This window comes from Hetaerina americana, unplaced genomic scaffold (assembly GCF_022747635.1).
Source record: "Hetaerina americana unplaced genomic scaffold, ioHetAmer1.1.p SCAF_60, whole genome shotgun sequence".
Lineage (NCBI taxonomy): Eukaryota > Metazoa > Arthropoda > Insecta > Odonata > Calopterygidae > Hetaerina > Hetaerina americana.
This window is the reverse complement of record NW_027287206.1, coordinates 1,702,600-1,720,093: the sequence shown is the minus strand read 5'-3', so window position 1 is coordinate 1,720,093 and position 17,494 is coordinate 1,702,600. Positions and strand designations below refer to the sequence as shown.

At 36.7% G+C, this 17,494-nt stretch overlaps 1 protein-coding gene across 1 annotated transcript in view; it reads right to left on the bottom strand.

Annotated features, from left to right (window-relative positions):
• Rev1 (Rev1 DNA directed polymerase) overlaps nucleotides 1-14,843 on the bottom strand; it is a 35,285-nt gene extending 20,442 nt beyond the window's left edge. The window contains exons 1-5 of the mRNA XM_071594393.1: nucleotides 14,608-14,843; nucleotides 12,376-12,505; nucleotides 5,560-6,133; nucleotides 3,520-3,675; nucleotides 352-531 (exon numbers count right to left, since the gene is read on the bottom strand). Coding sequence (XP_071450494.1) covers nucleotides 352-531; nucleotides 3,520-3,675; nucleotides 5,560-6,133; nucleotides 12,376-12,505; nucleotides 14,608-14,634 — 1,067 coding nt within the window. The 5' untranslated portion in view covers nucleotides 14,635-14,843. The remainder of the gene's footprint in view (nucleotides 1-351; nucleotides 532-3,519; nucleotides 3,676-5,559; nucleotides 6,134-12,375; nucleotides 12,506-14,607) is intronic.
• Nucleotides 14,844-17,494: the final 2,651 nt, after the last annotated feature.

The following is a 17,494-nucleotide window of genomic DNA, read 5'->3' as shown; positions in this document are numbered from 1 at the left end:
CTGTTTTTCTCAAAGTATTGCTTGGCTGGATGCTTTATGGACAGACCTTATATGCTCTGGCATTTCAATCCTTAAAAAACTGATTCACACCAATAGATCCCAAAAAATGACTCATTCTAATGCAAGAAATACAGCAAATTGCTACTCAAGATCCTGACAAAATTGGTGTAACCCAAGTAACTTTGTTTTTAGTCCGTTAATGTAATCAATCGTTGATTAGCCTGACATTCAACACCCCATCAAGGAAAACAATAAAAACCTCTGCTACGGAATAAAACCAATCACATTTTGAAGGTTTCCACCACTAACTCACTGCACAAATGTGGCTGAAAATGACCAAAATATACTCACCTGGATGCAAGTTCATAGAGCTTCCTCGAAACCATACGATACTTCTCAAACTCATAGGGCACTGCAACAAGATTGGGACATATCTGCAATGCTGTCCCCACCCTCATGCCATTTCTCACTCCAGCAGCCCTTGCTTCATAATTGCAGCATGCAACATCAGCCATTGAGTCCAGATTTCGACTATTATAATAAAATGAAAACATTAAATCTCAGACATTATACTCACTTTACATAAAATAAGTGAATTCACGTGCAGGGCTGAACATGTGTATTTGAGCATCTTGTTGGAACATAAAGCAGTGGCATCCAGGCAAACTGTCATGAAGACAGGAGTAAAGAGTGCTTGGTTGTTCTTGAGTGAGCCCAGTTCTGTAAAAATCTGTCCTGGAATTGTACACGGAACAAATTATATGTCCAGTAAACCCCTGATTATTCATACATGATCAATTGGGCTGTGGACATTGGCCATGCCCATTGGTTTCATGTATTGGTAGTGTTGGTGGAGTGAAGGGCAATAGGAGGGGATGTTTCCCCATACAAAAGAGAGAAGAGCCTGTATTAATGAGATCGAGTCCAGTCTTGTTTGTGCAAGACAAACAAACATAACAGTTTCAGGTTTAACTTTGTGGAATTCCTTCATTATGAGGGTAAAAAAGAAACTTTACACTTCCACAATAAAGATTTAATATTTTACGACCATGGTTTCAATGCTGTGCATCATCATTAGGTGATGATGATGATGATGCGCAGAATTGAAACCATGGTCGTGAAATATTAAATCTTTATTGTGGAAGTGTAAAGTTTCTTTGATACCCTCATAAGACAAACAAAGCTGCTGAGACACAGTAGAGATATTCCTTGAGGGGGGCTTGGAACGCTGCTCTACTGTCTCCATCAGCCCACCCCAAAATGACTGCCCCTTCCTCTTCCCTGCACCCTGCACAACAGTTACAGGCAATCAGGGCCCAGAAGTGACTACAAAGCAGAGGAAGGCACTGCCCCTCCTCTCCATGATCCCTACCTATTTTTTGCAGTTTTCCCTGGTTGGCAAAAAGAGATTGCATACTTCATTCTAATTTGTGCTGGCTCCATCGCTCAGGTGAGGGGATGACCAGCTAGTAGTTTATGCTTGTCAAGTGCAGTGAAAGTGGGAAATGGCTACAAAAAGAAAAAGCATGTGCCACTGGTAAAACAGAAGCATTCTGTTATGAGCATTTTGGGCAAAGGTAAAGCAGCAAAAACAATTGCAAAAGAATTGGGGGAAGAGGGTGTAAAAGAGTTTGTAAAAGTCATCAAAAATAAATGAAAATTTTTGTACTCATTCATGATTGTGACAGCACCCTCTAGGGTAATGGAAAGAAAGTTGATGAAAGAATTAGTCAATCCAAATCTTGACACTGAGCTGCTCTCGTGGTTCAAACAAAAGTAAGACAGAGGAATTACTATTTCAGGTCCTATTTTGGCAAAGAAGGAAAAGTTTTCCCCAGTTCTTTAGGGAGTTTTGTGCACCCTCATAAAGGGTGGTTGATGCATCTTTAAAAACTATATAGAATCTGTGAAGTCAAGTAATGGGGGAAACCACTAAATGCCAATTGAAAAATCAACTAATGAATTTTGGGCTGAACTTCAAGAGCAAAAAGAAGAAAATCTGCTTCCAGAGCAAATCTTCAAAGCCAATTAAACTGGCCTGCATTGGAAATGCCTCCCAAAATACTCACTCACTGGAGAAAATGAAATATCAGTTCCTGGTAACAAAAATTACAATTTTCCACTTTTGAATCAATAAATTACATAATCTACCCATCCCAAGTTACAGCGCATAAAACTCAAGCCAATGATGTTTTGGATTCCATACTAGTATTGTCACCAAGATTAACCTACAAAAATGTTTATACAAATTGTTGAAATATGGCAAATACAGATATCCTACTAAGTAATATAAACGTATTATTAATTATAAGATATTATCATTTTAACTTTTCATGTGATGCTTATTTTCTGTTATTATTTTGATATTAAGAGCAACCATTTTCTATGCCTTTATGACATTCTCATACTACTTTAGGTTGAATGCGTGTGGACTCAGTTTGTTGGGAGAGAGACAATACATGTATTATTAGCAGAGGGGCAACATCCCCTTTAGCCCAACGTATTGAGTTTCAACAGAACCACACGTGATATTTAACATTTACAATTAATTTCAGAATTTTAGTGGGCAGTACTTTCAAAAAAATTTTAAAACTCTGTTGCTTACTACTGACGCAAAAGAGTGATATTATTGACATTTGTAATAAAAGAAACCATTTTCTATGCCTGGCGTGGGGAAAACTACTTCAACAGTAAGTATTTTTCTGGCAAACTGGCTTGCGCTTATAGGTCAAATTTATGCCCCCAGCCCATAAGATTAGAACTTTAGAGCACATGTTGGAGTAAAAAAAGTGCATCTTTTAGGCCGAGCAATGTTGGACTCTCTGAGTTTAAAAAATGGCCAACATGTATCAACCTTACTGCCCTTACATAAAAATTGACAACATGCATGTTGGTATAAGTAGACAAACCACTAATATTTGTTATGACTTCTACGGGAAACTTCTTAACTCCACTTGCAGACTTTTCTTCACAGTTCAAAATGTCAACATATTACAGAAAATTTTCATCTTGTTTTAAATAATCTGATCATTTCTGGTAAACATTTTCCACTAATGATGCCCCGTGATACTTTCTCAATGCACACGCATAAAAGTTTGGCATTACCATAGTTTGTAAACAAGCAATCTTGTTATGGAAGAAAGCCTGCTGTATTGCTTTCTATCGAGGTATTCACAACCATTTACGAACAACTTAAGTAAACTGCCGCATGGAAATTGCCCAATACCAAAAAAAATTAATCAAAACTAGTCAAAGATACATTTCAGTGACACAAAATATCTTCAATGAATGCATTCAAATAAGTGTAAAATCAAAGGCATGGCATTTTTTCAAAAAGAAAAACGAATTTAAATGTATTGAATAAAATATAATTTAAGCTGCGCTTTTGCCTGTGCTTTTAGAGTAACACAAGCCTTATGACCAAGCTTTAGAGCAACTGTGAGAGTTCATCAGGTGGCACCTTTTGAAAGCAATAGCTAAAAACATCAATTCTATCCTATTGCTCAGACAGAAGCATACCTTTGAGGCCCTTGGAGTTTAGAACTTGTAACAGCAATTGGCACACCTTCCAGGTTGGGCCGGCCACAACATGACACAGATGCAAAAAAGCAATCCATGTCAAGATGCATGACAACTTTTGGGGACAGCTCTGCAGCAACACTCTGATCAGCTGACCTAATTGATGAAAAGGGAATCTTGTAGAAATGGAGACGAGGTTGCTCATTTTGCAGCAACCCCCAACATTAACATTGGGTAGTTCAAATTAGCATCTCTAATAAATATTACATAAAACTACATGAAACTATTGCATTTAGACTACAGGTTAACTCAAAAATTATTCCAATATGAAGGCAGTTATCAACTCCAGGAAGCGATTTACACCAGTTTCTTTCAACAGCACAAGCTCATTTGGTAAACCTCTTTTGCTTAATTAAATTTGGTACATTGCAACATCTCAAGAAGCCGGAGTGTTTGTATTTCTGTACCTCTCATGAAATATCTAAAAAGACTGAAGTTTTCCCCTCTTCTTCCCTAGTTTCTAAAACCTTCCTCTCCTGTACATCTCCTCTGCATACAGCTACGATCATAAACTACATAAGAGGGGTGGTCATCCTTGAATAGCCTAGGTACAAAAAAGGCACATCAAGTTCAGTGCAACTGAGGCAAATCCTAGATTGGCCAAACTTTGAGAAGGTGCATGGCACATCAGTAATGACACCCTTAAATAGAGAGAACTCCAAAACCTACCCAGCTTCTATAATGATTGAAACTATCTTATAAAAAATGGTCAAATGATTTTCAATAAAATCGATGACACAATTTCAGACATGAAGCCAGTGAAATCAGGTAATAGTGACTTGAAGCCTTTCTCATTAGCATATATTAATTTCAACTGCTCTCTGTTCCTCTACCCTGGTGATGAAAAAGAGATTCTTTCTTGCCATCAAATGGTTAGCAGAAATCCTACACTGAGAATGGATGGTATTCTAAGAAAGCTATTCCTTAGATTGCAGAGAATTTATCATCAAACCCCTATTATTCTTACATAATAAATCCCTAACTAGGAGTTTTTTCTTAAGCCAGTAAATTTATTCCAATCTACAAAAAGAAAGGTGGTAAAAAAGATGTACGAAATTATAGACCTATCCAACACTTTTCAAGAGCTCCCAAAATTATTTGGATACATTTTTTTCAACAGACTATCAGCTTACTTTATAAACTATATATTTTATCATATTTTCCGCTATTCTCACAGAGAGAATTAGGTATACAACTCTGTTCCCACATATATCCTCTCTATCCATAGCCATGCACTAAACGAATGAAAAACTTCGTACTTATGAAATGATTGCATTCTGTAAATGAATATTTATATAATAACAAATAAGTTGTCAATTTATACCATTATAATTATTATTTTTTTGGATTTTGTATATAGTAATCTCTAAACAGTATCCTTTTCACTCTTTGCTGCATTAATCAGCCTCATGAAACCTGTGCACTTCCTGATATATGTTGAATGGCAAGAGTGTTTGAAGAATTGCTCATTTTTTATATGTATAGCCCTAGGAGAATAAATATTATTATTTTATCTTTCATAAAGCAGTTAATAAGTTTCTCATTCTTACATATGCATGTATTTAGTAATTTTATAATGATTTAACAATGGTTTCTAACATTTCTACACTAAGAAATACATCAGTTAAAACATATCCATACTCGCTTTTATAATTTTTTTTATTTTTAAGATGCATGCTTGGAAATTCTAAGAATTAACATCATCGTCGTCCACCAATCATTTGTATTTCATAAGCAATTAATAGCGATAATTTATAACATGAGAAGCCTTGCAATAGGTGTTGATATATAATATTCTTTTGCAATACAACTATGTTTATCAATCAGTGAGAAAATCAGTGTTCAGTATATCAGTAGAAAATAAATCAATTTTTCCGGGACATGTATGCCTCAGTTGGTAATTTTGAATAAACAAAAATGAAGGGACTAATAACAAGGAATGATCTGAGAATGATCATTTAGTAATTAGAAAGACCTTACCTTTGCCACTGTGTGGATCCATTTTCTTCCTTCCGTTCCTGAAGCCAAAGTTTCAACTTTTCCAGGCCCGGAAAGTGTTGATTACTCTCCTTCCTCAGAGTATTGACATAATTTTTAAATTCCATCTTCATTGTGCTCAGAAAATGCAACCGAGATTTATTATAAAAGGCATCGACGTCAGCCCCAACAGATGGCCCCTGCACTGATGTTTCACCTTTCCCTACAGAAGGTATTGTGCTATCAGCCACCTTCCCTGGAGCAACATCTGTGCTGTCATATTCCTTACGTCCCAAGTGCGTGCCTTGTTTAGATTCCTCAATGTACTTGCCCGGCAAAATTGTCCTCTGCCCTCTTAAGGGGTTGACTGTTAAATACCCAGCAGTGGGCAATTGTTTCCCTTTACTGATTGAGTCAGTCACCCATTCTGGACTTACAACTAGTACTTTCTTCAGTAATTTCATTTTGCTGTCCGGTAAATTGTTCGTTACCATGTGGGTGACACTGCTATCCAGAAAAAGTGAATAAACACCACCATGCCTGGTTATCAAATTTTTCAGTTCTTCAGCGGGTGGAACTAAATGAGAAAATGAAATTTTTTGGAAAGGGAAATATCAAGGTCTATTACATTCGCAATAAACAAATGGTGTACTGATTACTATCTAGCCTTAAATGAAAGTATAACTAAAATGCTGTACTTTTCACGCAATAAGAATGAGACAGAAAGTCTACAGGTAAAAATTAATGACCAATCAATTGAGCAAGTGATGGAATGTAAATTTTAAGGCATTTCTTTGAATGCATATATTTCTTGAGATACACACATAAAAGCCCTCCAGTGTAAGCTCAGTTTCGCTTGCTATTTATTATGACATCTGCACAAGACTACAAGCAAAACAGTACTAATGAATGTATACTATAGGGAAATGTGTTAAAATATAACCCATAGTATGTTTTGGGGCTCAGCTGCCAATTCTCTTGCCATCATTAAAATGCAAAAGAAAACCATCCGAATAATCACTGGGAAACCTCATAATCCTCCATTGAGGCCAAAATTCCAGAAATTAAATTTACCACCACTCCCATGCATTTATATAATATTTTTATTCCTGCATATAAAAAAACATCAGCAAATATTCTCTCAATTCCTGCTATCATCATTATTACACTAGAGTAAGGCACAACATCGATTATGACAGGATTGGAAGCATTAAAATTACGATCCAAGGAAATGGGCATCAGATTGTGTAACAAATTACCCAAAAGAATGAGAACTGCCAAGAGAGTAACTTACGTTTTGAAATAAAATATGAACCTAGTGACAAGACAAATTTTACAACATACATTTGTAAGGAACATTCTTAAACTATTTTTCTACATAGTTGCCATTCAAGTTGAGATAATTATCATAACAATACACAAGCTTTTCAATTCCATCTCTGAAGAAATCTGTCACCTTACACTTCCCCACTACAATTTCACGCAGTAGGCTTTGTGAAATTTGGGGAAAATGAAGCATAAATCTGTGATTTTCATGAATTTTTTCGTTGATTTACACCCTCAGTTCATCTGTCACAAGTCTAGGCCAACCACTGTCATCATCATCATGAACATTGGTGGGGCCATTTTTAAAATGAATGCACCACTGCCTCACTCCACCTTCACTCATTATTCCATCCCTGTACACTTCACAAAGTTACCTATGAATTTCAATTGGCTTGTGGTTTTTTGCCAGTAAAAAATTAATCACAGATTTCACTTCACAACTTGCAGAATTTTCTATTGCAGCGCACATTTTAACAATTCAAAGTGAGCAAAGTAAAAGAATCACAGTCTACACACTACCACAGCAGGATGCATGCTGAGTGTAGGGATATTTAGACACCAAGATGGTGACTCTAGCCCTATCAACCACCATGCTAAGCCAAAACATAAGTTACTTTCTGGACTGCCCTTGTATAAAGGATATTAGGGGAACTACCTCTTTCAAACATACGTACATTAAAAATATGCCTACACTGTATATAACAAGTTCTACTCTGTTGATAAATGCCCCAAAAATATTCCTGATCGCTGAATCCCTTCTTTAAGTTCATAGCAATGCTCTTAGTCTAGTTAATATTAATGCTACGTGATTAAATGGATATTTGCATGCATGCTACATTTAATGTAATTTTTAGTGCCAAATTTTGCATCCCAAATGAATCTGTATGCATTGCACTTAATTTGATACGCTTTATATCATGCCACCAGGTATTTTGTACAATGATCTTTGGGCAAATAAAATGTTTTATCATCATGCAAGAAAGTCTTGATAATGAGGTAAAACATTACATGACTCGATATCATGATTGATATCTTTTTGGGCCACTTAAAAAACAATAAGACAAAAAGCACTAAATTACTATACTACATCTGAGGCCATAATTTTCCCATCATTTCACATAGCAGACAGTGGTGCAACCTAACTCTCACTTTGAAATTGGGGCATACTATAACTCCTGCCATGGACTACTCAAGTTAAGGTAAAGTTAGGTACACTTGTTCCACAGAAATAAGGGCCACAAAACCTGATACTTCCTCACAATTTCATATATACTTAGTGTGGCTCACCAACCTCAGGTATTCAAAATTAGGATCTTCAGGAATGTAACCCTCAGAAACTTATGAAGGAGGCCTATATTGCCAAATGCAAATTACCATTTGTACTAATTCGTGAAAGTATGAGCCTAATTAAACATCAAATTCATTCAAGGTGCTGACTACCCCTTCCCACGGATCGCACCGTTGATGTGGTGGAAGGGTTTGTGCATTTCTTAGACAGGTAAATCCTGGCCAAATGAACATTTTATTCTGCTATTAGGCTCCTATAATGTCAATCGATGAATAAGTGGAGGCTGACTAATACTGGAGGGTTCTCATCTACATGCTGTGATGCAGTCTTATTGGCTGTGGCAATTCTTCTAAAAGTGCATTGTCTCTACTAATTATGTGCTTTAAGTTATACCCAAAAATGAATGATTAGTAGAAATGTAAAAGTTACTTTCAATATGAATGATAATGCATTTTGTAAATAAACTCACTGCAAAACTTTTAACCTAAAAGCGATTGAAAGTCCTGGTCCATACTGTTTGGGACCACAAGCTAGTGAAGAAAATGAGATTTTACTAAAATACATTCAAAGCCTCATAAACTCAGATTGTGTGCATATTCAGGCAAATGATTCCTCCCTTTTACTTTTATGAAAAACTGCACTTCCTTTGCATCTTTTTAAGCGTGGATTATTTCTTCAAACAAATTTAATGATTTAGATGTGCTCTTCCATTATTTCATTAATTCTTATGTATTAGATTTCTGCATAAGTATCCTTTTGAAGGGTTTATTTCATTGATTTATAATTTATTGCTACCATTATTTTTGCCCATGAGGTTATTTCTAATCAATTTCAGCTAGTTAAGAGTCAGTAGTGCATGTCACATTTATTTTGTGCTCACACTTTTCATATATATACTTAAAATTATTAAGTAAGATTCGCAGTTCATTTGAGGCATTCTCCCTGTTTAAAGGTAGGTTTCAGATGATCTCTAATGACTATTTACTTCTAAGAACAACAAGAACTTATTCTTTCTTCGCCCTACCTTATTTCTTCCTTCATTTATTCACAACTTATGCCTGCCTTCATGCTCTCTAAAATGCCTACTCCCTTCCTACCTCTACACCACTTCCCAAATGTTCTCCCTTCTACCATGGCCTTCAACATACCACTACTCACTTTCAATGCTTCCCCTATCTATCTCACCCACTTCTTTTGGATCCTCCGAGCAAATTCTTATTTCTGGACACACCAGTTTCAACTTAATTATTGGTCTTCTTCTATGTGCAACTTATTTTCCACAACACCCACATGTCAAAAGCTTCCAATTTCCACTCATCCTTTTGCCTCAAAGACCAAATGTCACATTCATAAAGCACTATGCTCCATAGTAAAGTTAAAGCAAATATTTTTTTCTAAATCTTACTCTGTACACCCAACATTTATTCTCTTATTTCAAATGCCTCTTTTGCTAATGCTATTCTTCTTCAAAAGCCCTCATTACAATGCCACTCTCTTTACTTCCAAAGGGCTGCCCAAATATGTACATGAACTGCTCCACATGCTTTAGCTGACTCCCTCCTGCTTTAATGTGAAAATTCACTTTTCTACTTCTCAAGAATTTTATTACTTTTGCTGTATTGTGCTTAATCCTCGTCTCATACCACTTGCATTCTCCCCACAAAGTAACCAATAATAACAATAATCCCTTGGCTGTCTGAGTAACTTTTCCTTGATCACCTGCAAACCTGCTTGACTCAATCATCTCACCACTCACTCCTATTTCTAGCTCAAGCAAGCCCTTCCGATGTTACCCTCAACATTTCCTCAGCATGCAAAAAGTTTAAAAGTGTTGGCGATTATGGGCGACCCTACCTCTCCCCTATGCCTTTACCTATCACTCCCCATCCCAACTCTCCCTCTGCCACCTGTTTCATGGACAAGGTTTGAATAAATGGGTAATCCTTCCAGTTCACTCCCATTTTCTACAATATCACCATTAATTATGCATAATCCACATGGCCAAATGCCTTTTCAGAATTCACAAAGCCCACAAAGATCTGCTGATTATATTCCATTCTATTTTTCTCAGCACTGCAATGGCATTACATATTTATCTCCTCTTGCCAATGCCAAGCTGATATTCACTTAGGCTTGGACTCTTTTATTAGCTTTCTATTGATGATTCTCACTACTACGTTTGCTGAGTCTGAAAATAACCTTATCAACCAATAGTCCTCACATACAGCTGCTATACACTCTTTTGGGAATAAGATCAAAAGATCTTCTGGCACTACTTCCTTCTTGTTTCATAGTGCACTATTGTTCAAAGAATCCAATTTTTCCATTTTTCTAGCTTCTTTAGTAATTCTGCAGGGACATCACCTATTTCTTTTGCTTTACAAAGCCTTTTGTAAGATGACGACTAGAGAAGCCCTGCCTATCCCGCTGCCTGGCATGACCCACTGCCGACTGAGCCAAGTACCATTGTGGTCAAGGCTCATTTCCCCTACAATGCCCATCATGAGAATCGTGGGATTAATTATTGAGGTGGTTTTTCGTTGCCTTCCTCAATAGTGTTTTTAACGTGACGCCATCACTCAACAGCCTCCCCACTGGGGTCACACACCTTCGTAGCCACCTCACTGAGAAACAGACTACTTTTCATCTGGCTCCTAACCTTTGACCTATCTGGCATGTGTGATCCTATCAGGAGCGCATATCATTGCTCCCGCCGGCACAGCTCTAGAGGTCATCGTGACACACAACCCCTTCCACCTCATCAAGGTTGTAGTCCATGGGAGGGTGTTGAGATATCGATTTAATTTTCCATTTTTGAACTATTGAAGTATTCTACTAGCACTACATCTACAACCATTACATGTTCGAAGAAGAATCTTAGGTCTTCTTTTCCTAAACAATTTATAGATCAACTAATAGGGTAGTCAGTATTTCTTAATTTTTACAAGATATCAACTTCATGGTGCCATCTAGGACTATTAGGGACCAGGTTTTATATTTTAAGCAAAATTACTCATAAAACTTTTTCGCCAAATTTTAGGCATAATGCATGTGATATTAGTAATAATGTTCACTTTTTCCAATTTTCTAAAGCGCGAGTCAGGAATTCTATGAGCATTTTACGACCAGGTGATAAATAAGTATCTCACTAATATAATATTAGTCGAGTGTCACCAGATACATTTCCATAATTATCAACAAAATATAAATTTACCATTATTTTTGTTTTTGTTCTTTATACTCAAAAACTTTTGATGAATAATAATTTTTTATTTTTCAATTGGTTATAACATCTCATTGTGTATTCATGATTTCTCAAAATTAAATACATACCACTCCCATATCCTAATGTAAACACTACGCATAACTGACCTTATTTTTGATACTTTTATCATTTTATGTTCGCTTTGAACGTGTAATCATGCATCAATGAAAACCTCTGTTTTTTTGCAGAAGGCACATTTGTCATAAAGTAAATTCACCACAAAATGTTACCCTACCAAGCTGAGAGAAGAAAGAGAAAATGAATATTAAACTTTTTGTAATTATAGATCATTCACAATAAACTACAATAAAAGATAATTTTTAATGGTTTCAAAAGGAGTAGAGAATATCTGGGCTTAAAATTATACAGGCAAGAATTCAGAATTCGGAGAGGTCGCCACACTTATGAAATCTTTTTACTTTTACTTTGACAGATATCAGTACTGAAAACAATTAGCCTTTGCAAAGCATTAATCCTTTCATAGGATGAGTTAAATACCGAGGGCCAGGTCATTACTGCCGACCCCGGTGGCGGCGGGGTAACGTCCTCGTCTGCCATTCCAAGGGTCGCGGGTTCGATTCCCGCCTGGGTGAGTTTTCCTCCACCTAGGGCTTGGGTGTTTGTAAATGTGATCATTGTTATCGTTGTTAATAGTTCGATGTAAAGGCCAGAATGCGCTGTTTTCGGACTTATACTGAATAAATAAATAAATAAATAAATTTCCATGCCCAAAGCTAGTTTTCCCATCCCAATGAGTATTTGATAGCTTTACTCTTGAATTAGAATCTGTAGCCAATTTATCACCCTATTCATCATGAATAGATGCATTGCAATATGTGGCACGAAAGCAATTACCATGTCCAATTTTACATTTTAAGGGAGCCAGAAACAGTTCTATTTTCAAAATGTAATTATTTTCTCTCCCAAAAGAGATAGATACCTGTGTATCCATTTACATAAATGTGAACATTGTGGAATAATGGTGTGTGCTTGTCATTTCCATTTTTACTACTCCCAACTTCTGCCAACTGCTCTTCAAGTTTGGCCTTCTTTGCTGTCCAATAGCTAACCTAAAAATTAATGACAAATGTCATAAAAATCTTCATCATTAAGATTCAGTGACTGAAAATTCATTCAAATAGTACAAACAAACAGTATTTACAATACATGCATACACGGTTTACATGTATATATGTGTGGTTATATAGTTTCTTCCCTCAAATGCAAGTAATTTTGAGCCAGAGATATTAATTGGCTTTTTTATATTTTGCTAGTTCTCATCTCACTCCTCAAGGTAAGATATCAAGAGGGAGCATCTTACCTTGCTGCATGATAGCATGATATCTTACCTTGAGGAGTGAGATGAGAACTAGCAAAATATAAAAAAAGCCAATTAATATCTCTGGCTCAAAATTACTTGCATTTGAGGGAAGAAACTATATAACCACACATATATACATGGGTCGCCTCCCCTCAAAACTACTACTACTAGCAGATGAGAAAAGAAAGCTATAACAGGACCCAGAAGGGATTTGAGCTAGGTGAAAAGAATACGTACAAGAGCTTTAGAGTAAAGAGGTTAGCCCAACAACCTTAGACTCAGAAAAGTAATGTGATGTCGGTAGTTATTTATATCCCAGCATAATTGCTACAGAATTTAATGAAAACTAGAAGGAAAAATTTTTTTGGGCTATGGAAAAAAATAATTTGGTCAGATGACTTCATTAGATCAATTTTGAGCCCAGAGTGAAGCAGCAGAATGAGAGGACTGATCAATATCATCAGGTGTTGGTGCGCTTCGTGGATTGTGGGAAGAAACACAACAGAGTAAAATCACCAAAGCTGATCAAACTACTACGGAATATTAGAGTAGACTCGCCAGATGGGCGGATAATCTTCAACAATGTGTCCACAAATCAGATGCCACAAGCAAGGGTGACAAATGGGCATTGATAGGCAGGGGACTGATACAGGGTTATCGTTAATTGTAGGTACTTTTAGACATGTAGAAGAAATGTTAAAAGTTGCATGGGATGCCCTGCTATGAATAATTAAATTAGGCAGTGAGCTGATTCACTTAGGTTGGAAGGGTATCAAACGCTTGGACACCCAAGGGACTGCAGTCATTGCTAGGTGCTTTGAAGAGCAATGTTTGAGGAACTGGATTAAGTTTAACCACAAAGAAAACCAAAGTATTGAGAATCTCAACATGCATAAAGGCTAGGTTAAATATTAGAATATATGAGAATAGGTTGCAGTATGTACAGGGGTGTGGCAGGGGAAAACATTAATTTGCATCAAGAATTTCGGATAATTGAATAAGCGAAAGAGGAATTTGCAGGAAAGGAATTTAACCTGGTACGATTAATAAAGACTAACGGAGGGAATATATAGAGAACATCACTGTGTACATACAAAACCTGGTTTTTGAGGTAAAATGAGAGGCATAGATTAGCGATTTAGACATAACTACAGAAAAATGGATAAAGAATGGCGAACAATGAGAGGAAGGAGGGCCACTGCATGCCAAGCTCCGTCACAATATTCATCTTTACGATTCAGATTTTGAATTATTTCTTGAATTGCTATACTTGAATCATGAAGAATTAGTCTTTCACTTTTATGTTGAATTTAGTTGTTTCCAATGACATGCGTTGTTCCTCATTCAACAGTACGTAGATGCTCAAATCGATTTCAGATGGCTTATTTATTAATAACTACTTTGAATTTGGTGTGAAATATTACCAAAAATTCTATGACACATGTATATCATCAAATTCGGAGATTTCACTGGGAATGACCCGTCGGTTAGCGGGCGGTGGAAGACAAACTAGTTGCTAAGGTCGTAATATATGGAAAAGGTAAGCTGACACGAGGAGAGAAAAGAATAAGACTTTCTGGGCGACATGAAAGTGTGTATATAGTACGAATAACCGAAGATATAAATATAATGCAAGGAAGACAAGATAAATACCATACGACCGGTATTACGTTCAGTTTTCTGGGGCCGTCCAAACCCTAGACTACAATTTCACTGAATGAAATAGATGACTAGTGAATAAACTACATTACACGAGTACCATAAAGCTTCAAATTTTGGGAGCACAATAACAAGACAAAATAAAACACGCAAAAATATAACTCCATTTTAACTATATTTAAATTAACTCACGTGAGCATCTACGGGACGCTTCGACATGTTAACGATATTGACAAACGGCAAGATTATGGCATAGGTCGAAACAAGGTATAAGATTATCCATGCCTTGGAACAACACTTATTAACAGTCGTTAAGACAACACCCAGATACTGTCATGCTGCGATTAGGTTGCGTAACAGAAGGACAAAAAGAAAATCATAAATTAATCATAATAGTTTAATTATCTCCAAAACCACCACGATAACATTACAAACCATGTCTTGAATAGCGCTTCACATGTTTTTCGTTGCGCTGCTATTGTCCCGCTCTTTCAGCCGGCAATTTAATTACTAGAGCTATAGTGTAAGCTCGCACGTGCGGGATGTTCAAAATTGTCTAGAGGAGAGCTCACTTACTAATATTATTTGTTTTAATACAAAATTTGCAATGTAAGAAAAATAGTGTTAAGGAAACATCCATCCTTATGAACTTAAATTTACCGACTTAAATTTATTTAGTCGTTACGTTGATTATAAGAGATATGGCTTAACAGCAGGCGAGAGCCACTGCTCTTTAATGCCCCCTTCACCCTATGTAAGAAACTTTTCGACAGTAGATTGGACGTGATGGTGTACACCTGGGAAAATGTTTCCCATCCAAATGGCTGAGGCTTCCCACTTCATCGTAGAAGGACAAAGGGAATATTCACGATTTTGGTGGTTCTATCAGTGATAACCACGTGGGCTGTGATTCACCCACACCACAAAATGTTCTAATACCATTAAAAACTATTAAGCGGCTGTATTCCGGAGCTATCAAACCGAAAGCTTTCTGACGGGCAGTATATGCATCCCTTTCTTCCAAAAACATCAGAGAGAACATTCTCAACAAAAATACCCATGTTTCCAACATTAATTCAACTGTAAATCACAAAATTCCACAGAGCCCTCATTATAAATGTGATCATTTCATTTCTTTACTCTACCAAAATAAAACCTAAGACTTGAAAGCTGAACTGGTTGAACTAGATTTATTGGTTTTGTGCAAAAGTGAACAATAGTGCAGAGAAGAAAAAAATTCTTTCTACTCAAATAATATATAGCTATAAGTTAGCTGAATATTACTGTCATTCTGTTTTTAAAAATGGTGGATCATGTATTCATGTCAAAAGTACTTGTCAGCTTAAAAATTTTATTATTTCCTTAGTACATTTTAAAAGAGAAATTTATTGAAATTTCCAGAATTGAATTGCTGAAAATACTAGGGGGTAATACAAACCCCCCAATGGAAATTTAATAATAAGATCACAAATGTAGAAAAATAATTCTTGGTGCATTCATCACGACAATTCACCGGTGCACAGATAATTGATTGTTACTGAATTTTTAGCCAAAAATAGCACACCGGTGATTCCTCAGCCACCCTACTCTTTGGATCTTGCTCCAGCAGACTTTTTCCTAATTCCTTAGTTGAAATCCACCGTGAAATGATGCCTATTTGAAACTAATAAAGATATCCCACAAAATTGTACCGCAGACTTAAAGGCTATTCCAAAAGAAGCATTCCACGGGGCATTCAAAAGCTGGGAAAAATGTTGGGATTGTTGTATTGGCAGCCAAATACTGTATTTTGAAGGCAATAAAAATGATGAAAGGATAACTAATAAAACCAAGCTTTATTCAAACAAGCTCATCTTCTTTTAAACTGACCTTGTACATGCTTTCCCCTGCCAGATAATGCTGGAGGTTGAGTAGATGAAAATTGTGAACTTTGATAGCCAACAAGCCGTGAGTCTCCATCTCACAATGATACACATGGTCCCACCACCATCCACCTAGGGGCAACTCACTCCCCACAAGAAATTGGTTGAAACAGCCTGAAGGGCCATGGTGGTTTTTAATAAAAAGGGTTGTTGGCTAAGGAACTTTGCCCCTAGCACAGTCCTCTGGTTTGTCATCCTAAACCCCCCCACCCTCACATTACAGACCTTTGAACTTCTCCTTATTCTGACTCCCCCACAAGTTAGGCAGTTTGTGTTAAAAAAAGGCCACCACCCTTCAAAATCTGCCTTGTTCTCCATAAAGAGGGAAACATCATCCATATGCAGAGCCAGAAACATGCGCTGGTCTGTCACATTGGGAAGTGGTATCCCACCAAGGCTCCACCAAAGTATTGAGAGTAGGGGCTCCAAGACAGGGTTTGGAGCTATCACAAGAGAAGGCACTCCTGCCTTATCCCTTTTGCTAAAGGGAAAGGTGCAAGGAGGGACAAGTTGACCTGTATGAGGCCCATGGAATAATTGTATATGGTAAGGATTACACTGGTGAAACCTCCCCCAAAGTTCACATGACCGTGAAATAGTAGCTATGCCACACTCTATTGAAGGCAAGGAAATGTCAAATATAGGGTGGGGCAGAATGGACTCCCTGATTTGTGGGTGAATTGTAAAACGAAATAAACTTTTAAACCATATTTATCACCAAAAAAACGTTTTTATTTCTGATAACTTAACCCAATGCCATCTTTTTTATTAGGCTTTGCAAATTATTTCATTCAGGTGACAACAGGTGAGTCTGCCAAAATCTACAACAAACTCTAGTCAAGCTGTCGATAATGGGGGCCATATGATAATGAGGACAAACAAGTATGACAGTCAATTTTAGAAATAAAGCATTGATTAGAGGCCTTTGGTAAAATGCTGAAAATATTTGGATGAGTGGAAGATAATGGACGAAGTTTTAATAAATAAAAATAAAGAAAAATGTTTAATAAAGGAAAGGGTTTATAGAGGAAATAAATTTTGGGAGGTCCTAGGTCAGTCAAGTCCGAAACAGAAGGAAGAATTTTTGAATATGCAGCAAAGAAGGGTATCAATATTCTACATCTAAAATAGGGTTTTTTAATGGAATACAGGTTGGT